At 32.5% G+C, this 26,102-nt stretch overlaps 1 protein-coding gene across 1 annotated transcript in view; it reads left to right on the top strand.

Annotated features, from left to right (window-relative positions):
* LOC149483604 (uncharacterized) overlaps positions 1 to 26,102 on the top strand; it is an 86,527-nt gene that overhangs the window by 47,193 nt on the left and 13,232 nt on the right. Inside the window, exons 3-9 of the mRNA XM_089702781.1 lie at positions 5,401 to 5,536; positions 6,407 to 6,513; positions 7,011 to 7,100; positions 13,023 to 13,052; positions 13,704 to 13,817; positions 23,668 to 23,871; positions 25,565 to 25,687. Coding sequence (XP_089558907.1) covers positions 5,401 to 5,536; positions 6,407 to 6,513; positions 7,011 to 7,100; positions 13,023 to 13,052; positions 13,704 to 13,817; positions 23,668 to 23,871; positions 25,565 to 25,687 — 804 coding nt within the window. The remainder of the gene's footprint in view (positions 1 to 5,400; positions 5,537 to 6,406; positions 6,514 to 7,010; positions 7,101 to 13,022; positions 13,053 to 13,703; positions 13,818 to 23,667; positions 23,872 to 25,564; positions 25,688 to 26,102) is intronic.

The raw sequence follows: 26,102 nt of genomic DNA, 5'->3' as shown, positions 1-26,102 counted from the left end.
CACCTCGGAGATTTGAGCGAGTTTAATCTTATTGAAACAGCAAGCATTAAAGCATTTACACTTTGTACTTGTTATGTTAATTTTAATATTTCAAGGAAAGGGAAATTTGGCACTTGAATAAGTGAATATTATAATTTGAAATACTTGTATTTATCTCAAATTTATCCAATAAAGATGTACATTTTACTAGTGTAAAATATAAAGTCTATTTCTTGTTATTTGAACATTATATTATAACAAGGTAATAAATGACTTGCCATAAATAAAAAAAACCCCAACATGTATTATATAAGCTGTTGACCATAGCTTATGGAATATCATAAAAAAAAACAAATATTTAAAATAGGAACGTGTGGAATACAAAGAGGAGACAAAGAGGTTTTCAACCTCTTTTATTTATTTGGTCGCAGAGGATAAGGCTGAGTGGACATTATCTCAGGCGGGCAATGTGCCATTATACGAAATAATGTGCACGCAATCGGTTATTTATTTATCAGAAAATGGGCCTGTGGGCTATTTTTATCGTTGCAGTGCAGGGAACTGATGTTTTTATATTTTGTGTAAAAAATATATTTTAAATTGTGCATCATTATTATATTATGTTCTCAGTAAAAGTATATTGTGTATTAATGATATATTAAGAGTTAAAGCACAGATTGCTAAATAGTTAGTTAAACGTTGAGGTAGTTTTCATGCTAATCCATACTAATATTATAAATGCGAAAGTAACTCTGTCTGTCTGTCTGTTACTCAATCATGCCTAAACTACTGAGCCAATTTGCATGAAATTTGGTATGGAGATATTTTGATACCCGAGAAAGGACAAAGGCTACCTTTCATGGCGAAATATGTACCACGGGCGAAGCCGGGGCGGACCTCTAGTTGTAAATAAATAAAAATCAACATGTAGGAAAAATAGAAGCTGGATTAAACATTGAACAAAGAATATCCTTTAGCCATTTTTATTTTAAAGCAAACATGTAATTATCAGTTTTCTCTTCGTTTTCTGCGAATTCAATTTGGTTTTAAAATCTTTTATTGTTCACTAAGAGGAAATCAAAACTCGTTTGATATTTGTGCTTGAATATTGTTGTCGTGATTAGGGCTTTAATCTTTAGGGTAAGAATTCTGTTTCTTTTACTTAGAATTCTCTTTTTTACAACGGATTTTATTTTTATTACCTATTTAAGGCTGCAGTCTAGCAAAATTGCGTTTTCAACAAGTTATTTGACAATTTTTTCCCGGCTAATGAAATGATAAACTGAATTTTTTTTTCTTGTTTATCAATTAGTGTTATATACGCAATGCGCGTGAATTTTTTCACATTTATAAAGTTACTTTATGTTACCTTAATCAGGCCTTCAAGATAAGTCTCTTTCCCCCAAAGACATTTCGAGCTAAGTTTGTGCACTCACTACGTTGCAACCGATTACAATTTACACAATCTGATCAGCGCATTATTATCCTTATATAGTCGTTATTAAAAACTGCTGAATACAATTGCCGAAAAACTTATGATTTTCTTAATTAGAACGTTATAAATTCATTAAATTTCCCATTTTTTGCCTTACAAAATCTATTGATAAAAACTGCTAAAAGTTATTTTTTCCATTAATTTATTCGAGTTGGTTGAAGACCAATGAGTATTTATCCTTTAAAAAAAATTTTTTTTTGAATTTTGATAATTCTTTAAATATTAAAAAAATATTTAAAATAATTAGGAAAAATCCTAGCGAATTTCTTTAGTCGCGCTCCTTGGGCCGGAGCGTTCTGACGTGTGCTCTACGCTCGATTTTCCTTCATACCGAAGTGAAAGTTGCTCTACTTCATTAAATTTAATATTTTTGTTAATTGATTATTTTTATCTTAGCTTTGTGCAAATATTCGTATTTTTAAACATTTGATTTCGATATGGAAAATAAACGAAAAAAATACGCGTGTAACTACTAGAAAAAAAATTATCTTCGAACATAAAGTTAATGAAACCAAATAGATTGCAAAGGTGATTGGCAACAATTTCTTTATTTTACGGGGTGTCAGTAAAGGGATGTATATTTCTTTAAAACTAGTTAGGGAGCCAGGTGCAAATTTGGTTAACTATTTCCTCTCAAGAGATAATTCGTCAGACGCATGAGAGTATAGTATTATAAAGCCTCGTGAACGTCAGCTGGCGCTCGGTTGGGGGGGTGAACGGTTGTAGCCTCCCACGCACATAGGAAAAAAAATACATTCATTCATTCATTTCCTCTCAGCTAAAAATTTGTCAAATTGTAGCTAACCCAATATCTCAACGAAAAAAAATAGTCAGCTGGTTACAACATGGTGTATTATACGTCAGCTGGTGTCTCGAACATGAAAGTTAAATTTAAAGAAAAATTTATTTTCCGTTATTTAGCTTATATAGCTTATATAGCTTATATGTAACTGTGGATAAATATATATGTCAGCTGGCTGTATCTTGGTGGAAAAACCGTCAGCTGATACGGGAGGCTACAACCGCTCTTCCCCCCAACCGAGCTCCAGCTGACGTTCACGAGGCTTCATAATACTATACTTTGATGCATTTTACTAATTACCGCTTGAGAGGAACTTGGTCATAAAATCTGCTGCTGGCTCCCGGACCATAAGCTCATAAATTTTCTTATAATATAATTTTTTTGAAGTTCCAAAAATGTTTATTTTTCGTTTGAGAAATACGAAATATAATATAAACTTGTATTGAGAACTTGAACTTCCCAAGTTCATCCGGGGAAATCCCCATACGGGGAAAATGATTTGTTTACTCCAAAATTGATCCGAGGTGTTTTTTCTTCTAGTCATTTTCAACGTAGCGGCATTTTGTTTGATTATTAATTTTGTAACTTAAATACAGGATGTTGGTTTTATATTCTGATCTTACAGACGCGCTGACAAATTTAGTCCGCCATTTCTAGTTTAGTCTACCAACTCTAAGTACCAATATTAAAACGAATGGATTATCATCACATCATCAAAACTCAGACGTAATGGAAGATCACAATAACATAGAAAATTCAGTGGGTGTTGAGAACTAAACAAACAGAAGTAACAGAGACGCGAAGAATAAAAAAAGAGGACGAAAACGATAATTCGTTGATGCTTTCCCTTTTCGACGTATTGTTAGGGTACATCACCAATCTGCAAAAAACAAAACTGATGATTCCCAATTGCTGTTTAAAAATGAAAAATAAATAATCGACAACAGTGGTGAAAATTTGCTGATCACAATGAAACATCCTTCAGTGGTAGCAGATTTACTCATTTAAAATGTATCGGTGAACAGCGTAAAGGAGAGGAGGACAGGAAAACATTATGAATGTGGATGGTGGATTGTATACAGGGTGTAATCGATAAGGCGATTATGACGTTATTATTGCAGGTATCAAAAAACTTAAAACTGATATCGAAATTACTTTACCTAATGAGCAAAATGACAATAATAACTTTTTAAAAGTATAACGAGAAATATCTAAAAAATTTACTTTATACACTCCCATATCAAAAAGGGAAAATGGGACTAGTAGAAGTTAAATGTCTAATTCCGGCAAAAGACATGAATGCGGAAGATGCGGTTAAAAAAAAATTTAATATTTGAAATACAATGCAAAAAATAACACTTTTGTCATAGATAAGAATCATGACTATTTTTTCCAAATTCAGGGACAACTAAACGTTGCAGAAGCAGAAGTCTGCTTATTTGCTGTTTGGACTGGAGTGAATCATTCGTTAAAAATAGAATATATAAAAAAGTATGTAACGTTTAGGCAAAATAAAATGATGGACCATTATCAAGATTTTACATAAATTGCCTACTGTCAGAATTGATTGATTCGAGACTTCAGCATTCGATGTCCATCAAGGACCCATCCTATATCATTCAAGCGATTGAAAAAAAAGAGATAAATCCAGTGCAACCGATAAAGCATCAGAACGCTAGCAAAAGATTTATTAGGTTTATCAATATAAATCTATATATTATACATAATATAATAAATCTGTAGAAGACGCGAAGACTGACATCCGCGCGGACGGAGTCGCGGGCGGAAGCTAGTCAGAAATAAATATCTTTTGTTTTCATTTGTGTATTTTTCTATTTAATAATTTTTTAACACAAACATTACATTTTTTTTATTATATACAAAATTTGTTTATCCGTTTTATTAGTTAAACTGAACAACTTTCACCAAGAAACTTAGGTCGAAAAAAATGTATAGAGTTATGCATTTTGTATGGAAAGCTTATTTTTTTTTATATTTCGTCCAAATTTCTTTGTAAAAGTTGATCAGTTATATAAACATGAAGTTGAAGATATCAATAGAAAGTAATCGCAAATTTTGTGTACTGATAAAAAAAAAATCACCCGGTGTAATTTTCACGAAAATTGTTTCAAATTGTCATTTTTGGTACTTATTACGAATTTTAAATTATGCATACGAATGATTTAATTTTTAAAAATTAAGTGGAGCAACTTTCCCTTAGTACATTTGTATTATTTACATATAGGATGACAGGATGCATTTGTTTGCACTACTAGACCAAGCCCTTAAGAATAACATATTTTACTTTAAGCTAGTATTGACATTTAATTTAATCAGAAACACAATAATTAAATTAACAATCGATGTAGCTGATTTTATGTTCATGTTAAAATATTAAATTCATGTTCATTTAAATATACAGGGTGTCACACTATTGGTATACTAAGCGCGAAGGGACTTATAGGTTTGCATACACTGATCATGAAAAAAATACTTAAAAAACAAAATAACGTCAAAAATTTTTTGCTAAATTTTTCCTGAAAATCCATGTTTTCCTCTCTGGCTTCGCGCAGCCGGCATATAACGCTTCTCTAATGTGAGCATTTTGTCTATGAAAACATAATCTTAAACGATAGCCCACGTGCTGGTGGCAAAGCTGGGTGGGTTGCTTGTTAGGGGTGTACACATAGAGTTTTAAGATTTCATCTATTTGAAAAAAAAATGCGTCTGGAATTTTTTAAGTATTTTTTACGTACTCAGCGTATGCAAAACTATAACCTCCTTTGAGCTTAGTATACCAACAGTGGGACACCCTGTAGAATGTAAAAATTATTTATTATTTACTATTTTGTTTTCATTTTATGAAAGCATCCGATAATAATTAATTAAAAAGTTAAAAAAAAAACAAAAATCCAGCTCCTGGCTGAAAAGACATTCGAAATTCTAATTTCAAAATGACATTGCTGTCAAATTGTTTTTTTTCACATTCTTTTTTTGTTTAGCACTGCCATTTATAAAATAAATTGAATTTGTTTTTCATTTTTGTAACTTTAAAAACTTTTATTAGTGTTATTTAAACTGACAAATATATTTAATCTTATTTATTTTATATTTTCTTAACCAGGCGCGGTCGAAAGATATTTCTCCTGCAAATGCTGGTCCTTTGTTTCGTGCCACACGCGGCGCTCGTTCTACAGAACTGTACAATTATGGCCCATCTTTCGCACACGGTGGACGCTTCACTTTTCTTGGACCATAAGGTAAGTTTTCATTACAATATAATTGTATATACATGTCACTTGGTGTGGCAAATACTACTGATTTACCTAATTTACTGATTTATGTAAATTGTAAATGAAAGGTTGTAACTCTTCCGTTGACTTTTTTCATGGGTTAAAATACTCACATAACTATTTACAATTTTACATATTATCGTAACAACATTTTGTTCCTATATTTAAAACTTTTTTTCGCTGTGCGATCTTTCTCTCTAATGAAATTCGAAAGGAGATAAATTACTTATGAATTTGCGCTTGGCTCTATTTTTTATTGTTGCAAATTGAATCAATTTAAAAAATAGAATTTCACGATAAGTTTGCAAAAATACTTTATTTTCTTCGTCAGACCTATAAAGAATGATATTATAACTAGATGCTATTGAATTCGACTATAAAACCGCAGTAAAGCGGATTCATTTTGGACCGATATACATATTCCACAAGTATAATAGGGGCACAGTTCTTATTTCTTGGTCCATACAAATATTTATTATCTATAGCACTTTTCATGTAACTTACTGGAGATAATAATTCAAACATGTTATGTGTAACGTTATTTTCACGGATACATTCACTCTTGTATAAAAAAAATGTGTGCGTGTACGAGTGTACACACGTAAGAAATGAAACTTCTTTATGACCTTATTTTTTAAAAAATAATTCACTATAGGTATGCAACTTGACAGAAATACGTCGAATCACGTGTGGTAGGGATAAGAACAAGATGGCGCGTAACGGAAAAATGTTACACTCAATTTTTTCCAACCCCGATAAAGAAGTTTCACTTCCAAAACGTAAAAAACTCACGGGATCTCCGTAAAATGGGAATACTTTTCCTAAAGCTTTTTGCAGGTGGCTGCGATTCTGTCGAGTTGTGAAGCCGTGTTATCAATACAGGATGAACGTATTGCAGTACAAAAATACGTCATGAAGGTAGCGAGCGAAGCGAACGCGGAGCGGTGAGTGGATAGCGTGAATAATATAGAGTAGAAATAGATAAGGGCTAGTTTTAGAAAAACGAAGTTTTTGAAAGAAATATACCTATTAGTCCGTTGAAATGTTCATTTTTAAGGACTTAGCATGCGTTTCTCAGAGGACGCAATTTTATTTTAAATTTGACTTCAAGTTTTTGGGGTGACAGAGCTTGCCCCGCGGCCGCCATTTTGAAAAAAAAAGAGATAATGCTGGGGGTCAATTTCGCACGAATAAATAAATCAAAAACAATTCGTAAATCTGAATTTGCGAATCTATTTTAAAATTTAGCTATATTGATCAAAAGCCAAAGAAGATTCAATTAGATTATGAGAAGTTTTAGATACTTTATTCGTATTCAACTGTTTAATTCATTGTTAGAAAATTGCATTTGAAATTCAGTAAACTTTAAAGACTTTAAAATGGCTTCAAAACAAAGCAAAATTATTTGAATTATTTTCAAAGGTAACAAATGGTATTACAGGGTACCGTTCGAGCGAGTTTTCTCAATATCAGACTCAAGATTACAAGAGTTACAGTTTAGTATACCGGAGCGATTGAAGTTGATTCTATAGTAAGTATTTATTGTTTTATTTATATACTAGCGACCCGCCCCGGCTTCGCACGGGTGCAATTGGGTGCAATGCTGATACTAAATACACTACAGAAAAAATTTTAACGTTGTATATGAAAACATAGCGGCCCGGCCGCGGCCTGCCGGTGCCGCCGCAAACGCTACGTCCCGCAATTTTTAAATCTGTAATATCTTCGAAAATATTCACTTAAATTATACGGTGTAAAGGGCCATATAGATCTATATTAAATGAACAATGTATTTAAGTTATTTAATTGGTTAAGGATTAATGTTGTATTGGTTAAAATCGCTTCGAAAATTAGCCATTATTTGTTGTAAAAAGTAAATGACAAAAAAATGTTATTGTGGGTTATCCATAAGAGATAGACATATGCCATCGCGGACTTTTCTGTAGACCTTTTCAATGTGTACAATACTTAGTACATTATTTTGATAAAACTCGTAGGGTTCAGCCTGCGTTTGCAATGTAAGCGGAAAAAATGTAATTATTTACGACATCACAATAGAAACCTCAAAAATAACAGTACTTCTCCACTATTTAATGGATGTTATTATACATATAAACCTTCCTCTTGAATCACTCTATCTATTAAAAAAAACCGCATCAAAATCCGTTGCGTAGTTTCAAAGATTTAAGCGTACAAAGGGACATAGGGACATAGGGACATAGGGAAATAGGGACAGAGAATGCGACTTTGTTTTATACTATGTAGTGATTAATGAAAGACGACGAATGACTCTGTTATCAGGTTTTTTCCTTTAATGATAATTAGTGAGGTTTCTTTGTTTACGCGATTTTGACTCTATTATTATGGATTTTCTTTTTGAAGTGAAACTTCTTTGAGAGTAAAATTTCAAGGCCGCGTCACGGAGGGCGATGATTTTGATATCTTTGAATCTTGCCAATTAGAAGTTTCACTTCTGATACGTGTGCTCGACACACACGCTCTTTTTTAATAAAAATAGTGTTTGTTTCATGATATTAACCATTTGCCAATAAAAATCTCACTAAACTGTTTGGAAAACGCTTTGCTTTTACTGACTCGAGTAGCTTTAAACAAAAAGGTTTCCGGAGCGGAAAGCTTTCCTGTGCTTATGATATTTAAAATTGCAATAAATGTGTGTTGTTTCATTCAAATTTCAAAAGATAGCAACTAGTGTCCTTATTATATTTACAGTACTGGATTTTATAGGTTAACTAGCTTACCGCCCCCGGCTTCACCCGCTTTGTCTAAAACCTAATAAATTATATACCTTCCTTTTAAAACACTCTATTAAAAAAATCGCATCAAAATCCGTTGCGTAGTTTTAAAGATTTATGCATATGTTATAGTCAAAGTCCGATACACAGTCTCTTCGCGGAAGGACTGGTTTATCCTAGGTTTGGCCAAAGCCATCAGGCAATCCCCGAAATACATTTCAATTTCGCCCTTTACCTGAAGTATTTTTAGTCAAACACAGGAGCTCCTAACTTTTCAGTCAAACGTCGAAAGTAAATTATTCTGTTTCGGTTTTGGCCTAGTCAATCCTAGAAGCGACTGCAATTCTCGGTCAAACGTTGATCTGAACATGTTTAAACAGGTTCATAATGTCTCTCGCGGACCGCGGTGTTCCGACTAGGAATGGGTCGTCGACGCATTTTTCATCAACGAGACTAGACCGTTAAATGTCGTTCATCAACTAGTCGATCAACTAGTTAAAATCTTCGACTAGTTAACATTAAAGTTAATGCCTCACCATGTCAGAAAAATGATTAATTTTTCATTTTAATTACTTACTTAAGAAATTATTAAAACAATAAACATCAAAATTTTAAAAATGTTATTTTTTTATACTTAATCTTATACAAACTAACCTCCGTATATTCCAAAGCATTTATTTATTTATTTTATACTTTATTGCACATCGTACAAAAGGCGGGCCTAATGCCACACGGCATTCTCTCAAAGCATCTCAAATATAAAAGTGAAAATCACGTAAGCTGACCAATCAGGTGTCAGAACTGGCAGAGTTAAGCGGTTCTTAAGACTTGAAAGCTGCTTAAATGATAAAATGCTTCCAAATATACGAAGATAAGACACTTCATACCTATATCGGAGTTTGACTCGTCAAACCCCGATTTAATAAAATTGTGTTTTGACGTTTGCCTGACCAAATTAGTCTCTCCCAGGTTTGACGAAAATTGTTTAGTAAGGCCGAAAATTTACATTTGTTTGGGCTTTGACTAAGTCATTCAGTCTGACCTGAGGATTGACCAGTCCAACCTAGGAGCGCCGGAGCTTCGGAGTTTGCCTATAACACATACAAAGGGACATAGGGACAGAAAAAGCGACTTTGTTTTATACTATCTAGTTATAACTAGACCACAGACTATACAATACAGGAATAGAAATTTGTTTATGTTTTTTGTGTGAAATTCTGCTATTCTCTTGAACTTTCGAGAACTTTCTAGAGGGTTTATATAGAGGGTGTATTTTTCCTAAGGTGTGAACTGAAATTGGAGCAATGCTAGGTATACGTAAATGATAAGATAATAGTCGTTATTATATAGTATGCTACTTTGCGCCATGTTCTGTTCGTCATCTTGTATTATTATAAGCGAGATGTTTATCACATTAATACAAGCAATTCATACAATATTCATATAATTACTTCGAAAAATAAGCAATTGAATTTCATTTGATGACATTTTTTCCGATTGGTAGGTACTATTAGATTATGCAGTGTTTGTTAAGTGAAATAAGGAAATTAGGTAGGTTCTGACAATTTGAATATGTTAACTATGCTTATTCTTTAAGTAAAAATGTAAGGATACAAATAAATATATCTGTAATTTCATACTCTACCAAGAATATATACAAAATTTCACACACAAATTTATAATTATATCTACATGGGGAAGTTCAATTATTTGCAATAAGATATTTTTCGACTACCTACACAGTTACTAAAATTATACACAAAATAATATAGAAACTTATTGGTTCCAAAGATAATTCAGTACGTCGGTACTGAATTATCTTTAATATTGACTTTAATATTCGGCAGCTTTTCAGTAGTGATGATGAAACTTGTTATATGGTAATAGTGTTTCTTGTATTATGAATAGAATCTCTGATCGAAGGTGACATATGAATGAAGAATACAATGCGAGAGACAATCGACGAATGAATACGAATATAGGACAATAGCGGATTATTGTACGAAGTAAATAAATGTGCGCAGAAGTAGCTTTTGTTGTTTATTCGTTCTGTAGGATTGTGTTATTATTATTATTTGTTAGGAATCAAGATGATATGGACATGGATTGATATATTGGATTGATAGCGTTACTTAGCACTCTAAAAGATATTATAGATGATAAAAGTAAATACTATGATTAATTATTATTATTAATCATAGTATTTTTATTATCACTACAAAGTACAAAACAAAGTCGCTTTCTCTGTCCTTATGTCCCTTTGTATGATTAAATCTTTAAAACTACGCAACGGATTTCGATGCGGTTTTTTTAATAGATGGAGTGATTCAAGAGGAAGGTTTTAGTATATAATTTCTTAGGCTTTAGACAAAGCGGGCGAAGCCGCGGGCTGTAAGCTAGTATGTCATATTTATGACCAGCAGTGCTTTTGTCCTCGACTTCGTTCATTTTTTAACTCAAATAAACACTAACATTCAAGACATTATTACAGTATGTTCTCAAAATCACCAATTCGGTACTCTCTCACATTATCTACGAGTCTAAGATACACTTTCTTATATTGTATTCTTTACCTTTTTCCTTTCTATTTGCCATAATCAAAAGAGTTTTTTCTTACAAAGGACTTCGATTTTTTAAATTTCCCAAAACATCCAGATACTGAACAATACCTACCACAGATTACGAAATAGTTTTTACGTAAATAATACAATAATAGAAAAAGCTACTAGTAACAATATAAGTATAAATCTCAAAGAACAAATGGCACAATAACATAGCCTTTTCAATACTACAGGTAAATCTTAAATAAGCCAATTTTAGTAAATTGTAATTATTGAAAGTATAAATCAGTATTAATAGTTAATGCGAACGGGGACTTCAATACAAACATAGGTACATTAACAAGCTCTACAAATTTTCTGTTAGAAAATATTGTTAATATGTTTAGAGTGGATTGGTTCCTGTTATATTTGACACAAATTTGACACATTTGATACAAATTTTTAACATTTGGATCACAGGTGGCCGAGAGGTCAATGGCGAAAGACGCGGGTTCGAATCCCGCCTCAAGATCGATATGTTTATATTCTTTAAAAATTTATATTTGAATAATATTTGACACAAATATTACCTACATATTATCAAATATTGTATTGTTCAATAGCTAACAACCCCGTCGGGCACAGGTGCAATTAACCCTCAAGCAACATATGTTTTTTGGGACTTGGCCTCGAAATTATTTTTTTATTTGAAAGCTTAAAGAATCGTATAAACGGCCGGAAGTCGGAACGATACAGAAGGCGAATTTTCTTTAATTTTTTACTTATTCATCATATGTATTCGGCTACTGTAGATAGATAGATAGATAGATAATTCTTTATTGCACACACAAGATTTACATAAAACACAGAAAAAGACAAACAGATGCAAGTATGTACAAATGGCGGCCTTATCGCTAGGCAGCGATCTCTTCCAGACTACCATTAATTTGGACAGGGACTGTATTGTTATAATATGTATTACATTGTTTTTAAACAAAAATTACAACAACAACATTTTTAATTGAAATTAAAAATGTCATTATTACTGTCAATGTCATTAACATACCTATTTGAAATAACACACATTTTATACTTTACTATACCTTGGTATATAATAGCTTATAAAACGTAGCTTTTACAAAACCAGAAAACTTATTTCATTACTCCCGCTACAAAAGTGTTGTCATGCGAATATATTTTTCACTATAAAGAAATGAGAACGGAGTTGTTAGGCGAATGAGTTTCAAATGCCTTTCAGGTAAGTAGAAATGTAAGGCCAGACTTATTGAGAAATATGTGGACTTTGTTATATTCGAAACTATTTGAAATGGGTCTACATTGTGTATTATTTTGTTGACGGCTATGAGTTTAGTTTTCGCATACTTTAGCTGGTGCCGAGCGTAGTTATTGAGTGGATTGGGGTTTATTTTTAGTAGATATTAATGAAAAAGCTCCATAGATACGTATGATATTAGATACTTAATTTAAAATAATAATAATTAGGAAGTTAAATAGAAGATAAGAAAAACAAAAACAACTTTATTCCCTCGAGGATGTTCAGTTTATAATAAAACAATTAATTTGTTGTTTTCTTTGAAACGAAATGAAAGAAAGTTTGGATCGGTGTGAATAAAAAATATTAGATTAAGTCTAATTTATTTTAAATTCAGTATGTAAATCTCACTTGCCTAAATAAATTTCGCATGACAAAGTGTGTTTATTAAATTAGGCGTAGGGTTCATGGATGTTAGAATTAAGAATGTAAGATATTTTTTATGTGGAATTGTGTATGTAAAATCATAATCTTTTAGATGGTAAAAGTAAGGAAGTTACATTACTACCATCTTGAGTGTGGGATTTTATAATAATTTATAAGAGGCATACTTTAGGCGTTATTGTTCCTCTAAAAGGTAAAAGAGAAACGGATAAGTGTTAAATATATTGTCACAAGGCAAATTAGACATGCAAGTTTTTTATGGAAAGCATATTTATAATGTATAAAATATGCATAGGCAATGCATCGTTTTATTTTTATATCATTGGAATTGTTTGCTATATCTATGTAGAAGATCACGGAAATCAATTTTTTTTATTAAAATTCATTGTATACAGTAGTTTGTAATCGTTGTTTTTATAGAAATCTTTTTATATTACATGCAGTAACTTTCGACAAGATGTTTTGGATATGGTGTAAGTATGGCATTTTTTAGTTAAATTGTTAAAACTCCTATGGGCCATCTTCGTAATGGGCAGCGTTGGGCGAGTAGAAGCAATCAAAATAGTGTATTGGGCCTAAATGTCTTTGGTCGTCATGATGTTTATTCATAATCGCCGTAATGGCGGCAAACATCGACGATCATTTGTTGGGCCAACGCTGCGCATTGTGAAGAGGGCCCACTGGACAATCTCCGACTACTAAATAAATACGTCTATAAACATAGCCGATTACAGTTCTAAAACTAGAGCTAGTAATAACTCTACGGTTTGATGCCTAATATTCAAAAGTAGATAATTCACATAAATTAGCATAAAGTAAATAAAAAGTGGAACGTTGCTTTAATATTTTGAAGTTAAGTTTGTTTAAAAATTAAGTGTACCTAATATATGAAACAAAATACGCTTTTACTAGTACAAGCTGTTTCGAAAAACGTTGTTCTGCCTTACTCTTATCACTCAGGCGTATGAAAAATAGATATCCGATTCTCAGACATCCCAGATATGCACACAGAATTTCATGAGAATCGGTCAAGCCGTTTCGGAGGAACTACAAACACCGCGATACGAGAAATTTATATTAAATAATGTTTTATATTATCTATAGGTACTTATGTTATGTTTCAGGAAGTCGGAAAAGCCGGAGCAACTAAGCCAAGCGTCAGTATACGATCAAATCAATTCAGTTCTTCTACTGCATATAATGGGGAGTGTTAAAGCTACTACTTCTAATATATGGAGGTGAGAGATTTTTAGTGAAACCTCTTTTGGCTTATTGAGAGTAAAATTTCAAGGTCGCGTCATGGAAATACCGTCACGTCATGAAGTAAGGCGACGATTTTGGTATTTTGAATCATGAAGTTTCACTTCTGACACGTGTGCGCGGCACACACTCTTTTTTATTATAATCAATATACATATATGATACCTATTTAGATTAATCATATTTATTGTAATCTTCAAGTTATTCTCAAAATATATTTGCTCTATGAAGTTTGCTTCTTATCAAAAGATTTAAATGTTTGTGATAAATTATTACTGCTATATTTATTTATTATAATATGTTTGTTGAATATAATATAATGGCGATAATGGCGATAAATTTCACCGAAAAATGGATAATTTTATATTAACAATTATCAATCATAAAATATAATTTAATTACAAGATTTTCAGTAACGGCCTGTAACTACATACATTTAATATCGACATCAAAAACAACACAATTTAATATAAATAACGCAACGAAACAAGTAATTAACGTAGAAATTCATGTTGGATATGACATTGCGGCTAAAATATTGTTGAACGCATAACTTGGAGGTGGAGCTTTAATTAAATTCATTTTATTTAATATTCTAGTGTGCAATGTTAATTGTATTTCATGTTTCTAGCGAAAAAGTTATGGAAGATGATATTTAAATGTACGTTGTATATTAGACCTTATCTTAATTGCAAAAAAATGAAGACTAATTCTAAATCATCTTCAGTCAATCCCCTTTCTCTGCGAAACGAACACATACAACCAACAAAGTGTGTATAAATGTATTACGTCCAATTTACGTCGCATGAAGATAAATAATAATAACACGACGCCAGGTTGTACTATCATCACCAAAATGAAAAATGAAAATAGGAAAATAAGATTTAATTTTTAATTCAGATTTACCACCGTTCAGAATAATCGCAGAAGAAACATCTAACAATATTGCTGTTATTTAAGAAACATTGCTTTTGCGGCCTCGTGAGATTTTATAAGATAATGACCATGTCAAATAGAACGCGTTTTTAGCGCACGTGAGAGCTCTAAACTTATGCTGCTCTATGAGATGTGTCATAATATTATATAAGGCATTGCCAGAAAGAACGTGTAAGTAGCACGCTAACCTGACTCCGCTCCTTCATGTCCAATTGTGATTTACTACGCTGTAATATACCCTCATACAGAGCGCCAAGGCTCTGATGCTTGCTAAGTACGCGTTTATCTGACAAAGCCAATAGCGCGTGAATCGTGATACATATCGGCAACATAGTGCGGCTTCAAGTTAGCGCTCTAACTCGCGCTAAGTAAACGTTCTATGTGACCAAGCATTGCATTGTCAGAAAGACCGTAAACTCAGCACGCGTCAAAGCGATATGCCTCTGTTTGACGGTATCTTAGTACAACACAATTTGACGTCATAGCGTGGCGATAGTTCAGCGCTCTGATGCGCGCTAACAACGCGTTCTATCTGACAAAGCTTTAAGCCATCCGTCCACCCGTCTCTCACATTACTAAAGAACGCTGTGAAACATAAGAAGTTATTTTTACAACAAATTGCCTCGCGTTTAAAACTTAATGCCCTCTAATTGGTTTCTACTTTCTCGTCAATAATTGCTTTGAAAATACGTCTATTTGTTGATGTATTAATGGTGTTTATTTTCGTTCTATATGTTGTTATATTTAAAAAATATGGAATTGTACATTCTATTTAAAGACTATAGCTTTCACTCAAACTATAAAAAACTTTTCTCGAGAATCCCGCTATTCATTTGTAAAAACAGAATGAAAATTGGTGCAGTATATTTTGAATTTATAACGAACGGACTGACAGTCAGTCAGTTTGTTTACCTATATGTATAAAACAAATATACTAAACGGATGTAACATTCTTTATGCCATCCGTCTCGCATGATACACGAATGACGTGTTTCATGAATGAGTTCCATTAAGGAATATTGCCGCCCAAAAAGCTATTTTTATAGTAAAGATATTTAGAGTATTTCTTAACCTACGTAAAGTTATTGTTTTATGAAATTCATGCATTAATCCTATTAATATTATAAAATATGTGAAAGTTTGTATGGATGTTTGTTACTCTTTCACGCAAAAACTACTGAACCGATTACAATGAATTTTAGCACACATATAGAGGGTAACTTGGATTAACACATAGGATAGGTTTTATCCCGGAAATCCCACGGGAACGGGAACTATGCGGGTTTATCTTTGAAAATGCGGGCGAAGCCGCGGGCGGAAAGCTAGTTTATTATAATACTATTTAATTGTCTTAGTTTACGAATATCATGTTGTATCTCTTTTCATTTCTTGCATTAAAACTAAGTTTTATTAAATCACGATCAATGAAATTTTATTAAAATGTTGTTTTTATGAAGTGTATAGATTTGCATTCTAAAAAACAAGCCCATTAAAAATGTAACAAGGTTTAAACATGCCAATATCGTACTAAAACGCGAAAATAATAAAATCAGAACAAAACAGACTCTATTTCGGTAACCATTATTTTAATTGTTCAAAATAGCAAGCAAACTTTAAACTGAATTGCACATTTCGTCGCTTCCAAAATTTATACGGTTGTGTACATTCAGGGGATTCTTGCCTTTGTTCCGGCTACCGAATATTTTATGAGATATTTTCTCTTTTCTCAAATTTATGTGTTTACACTTGACTTCACTTTTGAGGTAGCCATGTTGTACACATTTTGACTACGTGAGGTTATTCTAAAGTTTGACGTCAAAGGATGTTTATGAGAGTGGTTTTAATAGGAAAAGTATACACTTAAAATGTATGTATGTAAGTTTTTAGAACTGTAAAGGATAACGTACCAACAGTTTAACCAAATTTGAAAGGCAATAGTGATGTTGTTTGTTTGTCTTTCTTTCGCGTCGAAACGGAGCTATCTGTAAGCGTGATTTTTGTAACTGGAGAGTGTAATGGCCACCATTCACAAGCGCGCCCATCCACTGGATTTGTAGCTGGCGACAAGTCCGCGGACAAGTGTGTAGTGTACTTTTACCGCGATGAATTATTTTATTTATTTAACATGTCAGAGATAACAGGCATAAAAACTAAATTGAGCATAATTCTCAATTAACTCGATAAAGACGGAAAACAACATTAACTATAGTTACTACGGGGAAAAGTTTATTAAGAAATTCATCCAAAGTATCAAGAACTTTGGTTTAAAACTATTGAACAAGAAATTAACGAGGGAACTGAGTCTTTGAATAAAATACTGATGGTTCATTTTAAATACTTAACGCGGTTGTTAAAGAAAGACTTTATTTAAATAAGAAGTGCGGAACTTCACTTTGAACTAACTTTAAGGAGAAGATTCTCAATTATTAGACTGTCTTTTTTAAGGTTTGTTACCTCAAAACTTTCGACTGGGTCAATTGATTAAGCCTTTGCCCAATTCTGACCCTATGAAGGCTGCTTAGTATTTGTTGAAAAATAATTATTTAACGTAGGAGTTGAATTATTTGCGTTCAGCGGTTTGGGCTGTAGATCGTGCCAAAGCAGACACACATACACTCGCAAAACATAACCCTCCTTTCGCAGTCGGGTAAAAAAGGACTGCATTAAAAATAGTTATTTTCAATTTCAACAGAGCTATTGTGTTTCCCAAACAATCTCGGGTTCTTATCCCGAATTCCAGCTGATTGCTTACATTTTGATAGCGATCTGACCTTTATTTTGTTAACATATTGTGATACGAAGCGAGCAGAAAATATTGGTGAGGTCTTTTAGTGGAATGTACTTGAGTGTATGTTATGAGTAAGAAGCTTAAGTTTATGATCAGAAGATCTAAGAGGGTACAATTGACCTATAAATTAAAATTAAATCTTTCAGATTAGTCCATTGAATGAGTCCCTCCAAGGGGGGTCTAGAGTGCGTGAGTTAGTAACGTAAGATGTTTCTTCGGAAACATGTCAAGAGTCCCTAGGTAATAAACATACTAAAACCCCGGGCCACTAGGAGGAGCCCCGGAGTGGGGGGAGGGGGGAAATGGGTCCATTTTTTCATTTTTCGCTTAAATCTCAAAAACGGTACATGTTAGAGAAAAACTTTCAAGGAAAAGTTGAAAGGCCATAAAATTATCTACAAGTTGTACCTGAATCATTTTTTCCTATATCCTACCGTTTCTGAGTTATACGCAGTAAAACATGATTTTGGCTCAAACAATTTCCACATCAATCGATCAAAAAATATTTCTTTCTTCCAAAAAACTCAAATGTGCAACTTGTGACCAGTACTGATAGATTGCTCTTAATTAGTTCTATAATTGGTAAAATAAACACATTCCTCCATGGAAGCCTTTAGGAGGAATCGATTGTCAAAATATTATATTAGGGCAGTTTGAGTTACTGAACTTGATCTTTTTATTTTTTTCTTCCAAAAAACTCAAAAGTGCAACTTGTGACCGGTACAGATAGATTGATCATAATTAGGTCTATCATTGCTAAAAATACCAGATTCCACCACGGAGGCGTTTACGGGGAATTGAATTTTATCAGGGTAGTTACGATACATGAAATTTTTATTTTATTTCTTCCAAAAAGCTCAAAAGTGCAACTTGTGACCGGTACAAATAGATTGCTCATAATTAGGTCTATCATTGATAAAAATACAAGATCCTACCATGGAGGCGTTTACGGGGAATTGAATTTTATTAGGGTAGTTAGTTAAAAAGTTCATGTATCGTAACTACCATAATAAAATTCAATACCTCCTAAACGCCTCCATGGTGGAATCTGGTTTTTTTTATCAATGATAGACCTAATTATGAGCAATCTATCGGTACCGGTCACAAGTTGCACTTTTGAGTTTTTTTGGAAGAAAAAAAATAAAAAGTTCAAGTATCGTATCTACCCTAATAAAATTCAATTCCCCGTAAACGCCTCCGTGGTGGAATCTAGTATTTTTATCAATGATAGACCTTATTATGAGCAATCTATCTGTACCGGTCACAAGTTGCACTATTGAGTTTTTTGGAAGAAAAAAATAAAAAGATCAAGTTCAGTAACTCAAACTACCCTAATATAATATTTTGACAATCGATTCCTCCTAAAGGCTTCCATGGAGGAATGTGTTTATTTTACCAATTATAGACCTAATTAAGAGCAATCTATCAGTACCGGTCACAAGTTGCACTTTTGAGTTCTTTGGAAGAAAAAAATAAAAAGATAAAGTTCAGTAACTCAAACTACCCTTATATAGTATTTTGACAATCGATTCCTCCTAAAGGCTTCCATGGAGGAATGTGTTTATTTTACCAATTATAGACCTAATTAAGAGCAATCTATCAGTATCAGTCACAAGTTGCACTTTTGAATTTTTTTGGAGAAAAAAAATAAAAAGTTCAAGTATCGTAACTACCCTAATAAAATTCAATTCCCCGTAAATGCCTCCGTGGTTGAATCTGGTATTTTTAGCAATTATAGACCTAATTATGAGCAATTTATCTGTACCGGTCACAAGTTGCACTTTTGAGTTTTTTGGAAGAAAAAAATAAAAAGATCAAGTTCAGTAACTCAAACTACCGTAATATAATATTTTGACAATCGATTCCTCCTAAAGGCTTCCATGGAGGAATGTGTTTATTTTACCAATTATAGACCTAATTAAGAGCAATCTATCAGTATCAGTCACAAGTTGCACTTTTGAATTTTTTTGGAGAAAAAAAATAAAAAGTTCAAGTATCGTAACTACCCTAATAAAATTCAATTCCCCGTAAATGCCTCCGTGGTTGAATCTGGTATTTTTAGCAATTATAGACCTAATTATGAGCAATTTATCTGTACCGGTCACAAGTTGCACTTTTGAGTTTTTTGGAAGAAAAAAATAAAAAGATCAAGTTCAGTAACTCAAACTACCGTAATATAATATTTTGACAATCGATTCCTCCTAAAGGCTTCCATGGAGGAATGTGTTTATTTTACCAATTATAGACCTAATTAAGAGCAATCTATCAGTACCGGTCACAAGTTGCACATTTTAGTTTTTTGGAAGAAAGAAATATTTTTTGATCGATTGATGTGGAAATTGTTTGAGTCAAAATCATGTTTTACTGTGTTATACTCAGAAACGGTAGGATATAGGAAAAAATGATTCAGGTACAACTTGTAAATAATTTTATGGCTTTTCAACTTTTCCTTGAAAGTTTTTCTCTAACATGTACCGTTTTTGAGATTTAAGCGAAAAATGAAAAAATGGACCCATTTCCCCCCTCCCCCCACTCCGGGGCTCCTCCTAGTGTCCCGGGGTTTTAGTATGTTTATTACCTAGGGACTCTTGACATGTTTCCGAAGAAACATCTTACGTTACTAACTCACGCACTCTAGAACTTTTTATTCAATGGACTAGATATATGTAATGTGTGTTTATATTATAGAATCGTAAATATGTGCGGCAATTTTATTATCTAAATTGAAAAATAAGAAAATTGAATATGCGTTTAATATTTCCACATTTTAAAAGTAAGCTTGCTTCTATGGTTTATATTTGTCCTACACTCAATAAAGTACTTTTTCAACTCTGCCTTACCTTTTGATCGGAACACCAATCTCTTCTGTAGCACTGAACTATTCACAGTAGGTATGTAATTTATCCGAAATAGGCATACATTGACACCTCACACAATACCTCAATAGCTCAGCAACAATCAATTCTATTGCCCATTCAAAGGGTATATTTTGCATTGCGTCACAAAATGATGAACGGCTAGTGATTTGGGCCATTCATCAAACAAATAGTAACAGAATTACTAAAGTTTTTGATTAGAGACGAACTCGTGTGTTTTGGAACAAAAGATTTCTATTAAGGTTAAGTGTAAGTGCTGAACTATTTCTTTAAAGATACTTGTAAAAGTTCAGAATGTACTCCAGCTTGGTGATAAAATAGTGGTGTTGACGGGAATATAAAAGGATGCTCGTTCGAAATTAGATACCAGCAGTCAACAAAAGGGCTATAATATTTAAAGCATTATCTATACTATATCATCTTTACTATATATAATACTGTAAAGCTGAAGAGTTTATTTGTTCGTTTGTTTGAATGCGCTAATCTCAGAAACTACTGGTCCGATTTTAAAAATTCTCTCGGTGTTAGATGGCACATTTATCGAAGAAGGCTATAGGCTATATGTCATCAAGCTGAGAAAAGCAGGAGGGGAGCAATGCTGGTAAAACAGCGCGGCAAAGCAAGTTAAAGAATAAGATCACTCGGTGGTCGAAATTTGACCTTCACTTTGTAATACCTATAAATTACCTTCGTTTAACAGCACAGCTATGTTAATTATATTTTAAAAATCTTTACTTTTATGCGAAAAATACCATATGTGATTTATCATGACGCTGAATATTCTGCAATATATTAAATATGAATTTAACTGATATATTGTGGTATTAATGTTTTATTCCATTGAAGGCTTTTACTGTTTTTATCCAACCAATGTATGATCCACTTTGATATATGCTCGATTATAACCTTACTAGATTTGAGCCCGCGGCTTCGCCCGCATTTTCAAAGGCAAAACCCGCATAGTTCCCGTTCCCGTGGGATTTCCGGGATAAAACCTATACTATGTGTTAATCCAAGTTTCCCTCTATATGTGTGCTAAGTAAATTTCATTGTAATCGGTTCAGTAGTATTTGCGTGAAAGAGTAATAAATACACAACACACACACACACATCCTCACAAACTTTCGCATTTATAATATTAGTAAGATTTCCTAAAATTAGGAAAATGAGAATTTTTAAATTGAATACCTAAAGTGAAATTGAGCTTACGTTTGAAACTCCAGTGGCGTTTGTAAACGAGCTTTGAATGCAATTCTTTATTCTGATTACAAATTCCTCTATTTTTATTCAGAAAGACATTTTTGAAATAGAAAATTTTAATCGTATTTCGTTTGGCTATCTTTCTACCAAATTGTTATGCTGAATTGCATATGACAGATTTTTTAACTTATTTTCCTAAAGACTATTTGATTTCTGATAAAATTGTACGAATAGTACGGATCATAATGGATCACGTAGTTATTCAATGATTTATTTGATTATTTCTATTGTTAGTATAGTTTTATTGTAAGCGATGACAAATCAAATTATTAATTTCTCCACATGATTCTTGAGGGCTACATTAGTAGCAAATATTAGGTTAGTTTTATTTTTAATTTACGTACACTATTATATATTCCGGGAAGATGAAGTTTCCAACGTTTAACTTGCATTATAATATAATATACTAGCGGTCCGCCCCGGCTTCGCGTGGTACCTACATGTTTAAACTATCCTATCTCTCAAGTTGGATCGACCTGCACAGTGGTTAAGGCGCGGGACATATACAAGCGCCGCGGGCGCGCCGCGGGCGCGCTGCCGGCGTGTATCGGGTGCGCTATTGGCATTTTGTATGAAATAATTTTGGAAAGGCGCAACCTTGGCGCAAGCTTGGCACAACCGTGGCGTGCCGTCTCGACGCCTGTCCAAAATTCTTTCATACAAAATGTATAAGAAGGACGTGGTGCAAAACAGATTCAAGAGGTGCGCTTATGGCACGCCCGCGCCCGCGCCACTTGTGTTTGACCCGCGCCTTAGGAGTCCATTGAGGACAAACATTGTGACACGAGATTTATATAAGAGTTAAGATCTTCAAAACATGTCTGTTCTGTTTCTACAAAGGTCACGAGACAATGTTACTAAATACCCAGAATGTATGGCATGTTAATTAACAAGGGATTTACTATCGAACTAAATCCTAATGAATCTTCTCGAACATTCGACGGAAATGAGATTACAATCATGATAGTAATGGTCAGCTTTGTATGATATAATTTTGATGATCTGTTCGCATTATGTATTGTCAGTTTGATTATAGTATATATTGCTTTCCATAAGCAGACAAATTGGCATGAAATAAAAGTTGAAAAAAGGCGCAAGGATAAAGTTTTCAACTTACCATTTGTCCGCACTGCAGCTGCAAAACGATTCCATGACTTTTTGAGCCCACTTCTATATAATAAAATTAATAAAATATTAAACGTTCGTAATTTGACCTTATCAGAATTGAAAATTAAAATTACCAATTTGTTACTTACCTTCTCTTACAGCGAAGCTGAAGATTTTATGAAAGTTTAATCCCAATCACGCATAAAATATATACAAAGAATCCGCATATTCACACAATCTCTCAAATAACCGAACATACACAACACACACGCAAACTCACAAACACCAACACTTACACACACACACACTTACACACACACACACACACACACCCACACAAACTGCATGCCCGAAATGTTATTATTAACCTTATTTAAAAAATCAATTTGTTTCTTATTATTCTGTACTTTATAAAATATGTAAAGTCTACTAGTATATAAGTTAACTAAACAATACTGGCTAAGTCTGGAGAGGAAGGCGTCGATCGTCTCTAGCACAGGTATGTTCCTAGTTGAGGCGATCGTCGTGTCTAATTTGTTTTTGTATTTATGTATTGTTTCGAAATAAACGATTTTTATTTATTTATTATTTATAGTCCTAGAGAGTGTCGGTTCGATTCTGGATACAAATAAATGCTATTTAATAAACGTTGTGTAATGTTTTGGTATTCATAAAATTATGTTATTTACTGAATGAATAAAATTGTTTAAAGGTAAATTTTCTAGTTACTGTCCCATAAGATTCGTTGAATTTAGGACGTGAAAGCGATAAGTGAACATAGAAATATTGCCCAGTAATATGTATTCTAAATTAATGCAATCTTATTCTTTAATAATTAATAATATTTTATTTAATTTCCAGACAGTTAACAGCCTGTTACGAGATTCTGAAGACAAGAGAGGAACTGTCAATGGCGTTCCTTCAACCAATTGTGGTAGATGCTCAAACAAAGAACTTTGTGACACAGTTACATTTGAAATTATCTATGGAATATTTAGAGTCTACGAAACAGTACCTTAAGTTAGAAAATTTGGATGTAGATGTGTTAGAAGATGTGTTGTTAAGGTCAGTATATAGTGTTGCTTTGTATTTTTGTTTATTATTTGATGAACAATAAAATTCAAGATTCGATTCCACGTTAATATTTCAATATCTACGATTATTTTTTATTTTATTGAATAATTATACTTTTGAATTATACATACGTCATTATATCTAAATAGACTTGGAAATACAACAAAGCTTTTAGAAGCGTAAAAGACTTACAACAAAAAGATAAACCTGTGCTAAACACATGTCTTACAAAAGTGTCACCACAAAATGGTTTAAAAAGCTATTATATAGATAGGCTATTTATTTTAAAACTTAGATGAAAGATTTAATATTTAGATGAAAAACGAAATGTTGAGTTATTCAAAATATTGAATACGAAATATGACACTAATAAGGGCAAGTTAGATGTAAAGTACACGAATAACACGGATTATAAAATATACCCAGAATATGCAAATAAACGAGTAGATTAAGAATTTACAAAATAATAAAATAAAATTATACGCAGGCTATTAGTTAGTAAGGAATTCCGTTTGGAAATACCCATGCGCCTGACCTATCACTACACTAACGATATTTAGTATTATGTAATGTTACCTATATCTATAATTATATCTTGTGACACTGACTATATTTATAAATAATGATACTGACTTTGAAGTAATAATAATAACAATTGATATGAGTATCTAATATGTATCTATGAGCTATCAATGTATCACAAACAAACCAAATTTTATTTTCTTACATTTGACGTTTTAATCATGTTCTGAAATGAATTTTACTTTACGACGTATTTACCGAACTAACGAAGATACTATTTTTTATACAAATCGATCAAGCCATCCGTTTCGAGGAAGGTTGGTTACCCTATGACACAGAAGTTTCATATCGTATGCAAATACATATTATATAGTAAGGTAAACTTAACTTTAACTGCAAGTCCAATTTTCTCTGTGTAAGTCAAAACTAAAGGAATCAAACTTTGGCTTACATTTTTGAATCTAGAAATTCCATCTAATCTAAAGATCTAGACAGATAAATGTATGATTATTAAAAATGTGACTAATTGTCATTCGCTGGGAAGACACTAACGCACCTGCGAGGGAAATATCAAACATAAATTGCAACAGTTTTCCTGTTTGAATAGGTACCTATTACGTTATTGTATGTGCATATTTACTTTAATAAAATCTTACAAACTTAAGACTTTTTAAGCACTATTATAGCGTTTGTCAACAATTATTGTAGCTTGTGAAGTTTGAAAATTTTCGAGAACTCTCTATGATGCAACAATTTCGTAGTTGGTTTTGCGTAGATGTTTCCCGCGCTTTTATTTAGTCCTTTCTCCATAAATTACGACTATTATACTTTGTAATTTTATTGTACTTCGCGTCAAATTTACACTTTCAAGTATTTTACAAATGCGTACTCTACATTTTACAAATACGTAATTTCTATAGAATAAGAGTACAAATATAAGTTTTAAAATATTTCTTTATTCATAACCATTAGTGTTTCTTTAGTTTCCTTCTTAAAGTGCGCTCGTTCTTTACAAGCATAGTATTAATATAAATTGTTATATCGGGTAATCAGGCTTTTTCTTTTATTTCGTAGTTAAGTTTGTATCGTAATACATACTATCGTTATTCGCAAACAATACCCATTTTAATTAATACTTACAACAAAACACATTGACTTTCAGTTATAAATCGCAAGAGGGATTAAAGTTTAACGAAGAGGGCACAGAGCAGTATCACCTAGAGACGGCATTGAACCACTTAGATCGTCTCCGGACTGTTCAGTTGGATCTGTGGACTTACGTACGGTAAGGAAACTTCACTTGTTACATAATATAATGTAATCCTCGTTGAGTCAGGCATTCTGTAACTAAGGGAATTGAATGTAAATAATGAGGAGTTCTGTTATTTGATTTGTTGTATGATGTCCACGAATAAGATCAAATAAAAGATTAAATGTAGTCGTATTAAATGTATTGCATTTTACTTATTTACGCCTTATTATTATTATTATACAAGAACTTCATGAGGGCACACTTACAGCTCTTTTGCACTGCTATAAAATCATGAAATTTTTGTATCATCATTACATAGATTTTAATTTAATTATCTAGGTAGAAAGTTCAGTTTGTTTCATTTTGCGTTGATAAAAAACATACATACACGGCTTTATAATATCAGAAATAACAAAATAGTTCCTACAAAGTCACTGGTATTATTTTT

Source organism: Colias philodice, chromosome 13 (genome assembly GCF_061535455.1).
Source record: "Colias philodice isolate Cphi_HAF_F1 chromosome 13, ilColPhil1 Martin Lab GWU primary, whole genome shotgun sequence".
Lineage (NCBI taxonomy): Eukaryota > Metazoa > Arthropoda > Insecta > Lepidoptera > Pieridae > Colias > Colias philodice.
The sequence above is the reverse complement of the archived record's forward strand: the minus strand, read 5'-3'. Positions and strand labels throughout refer to the sequence as shown.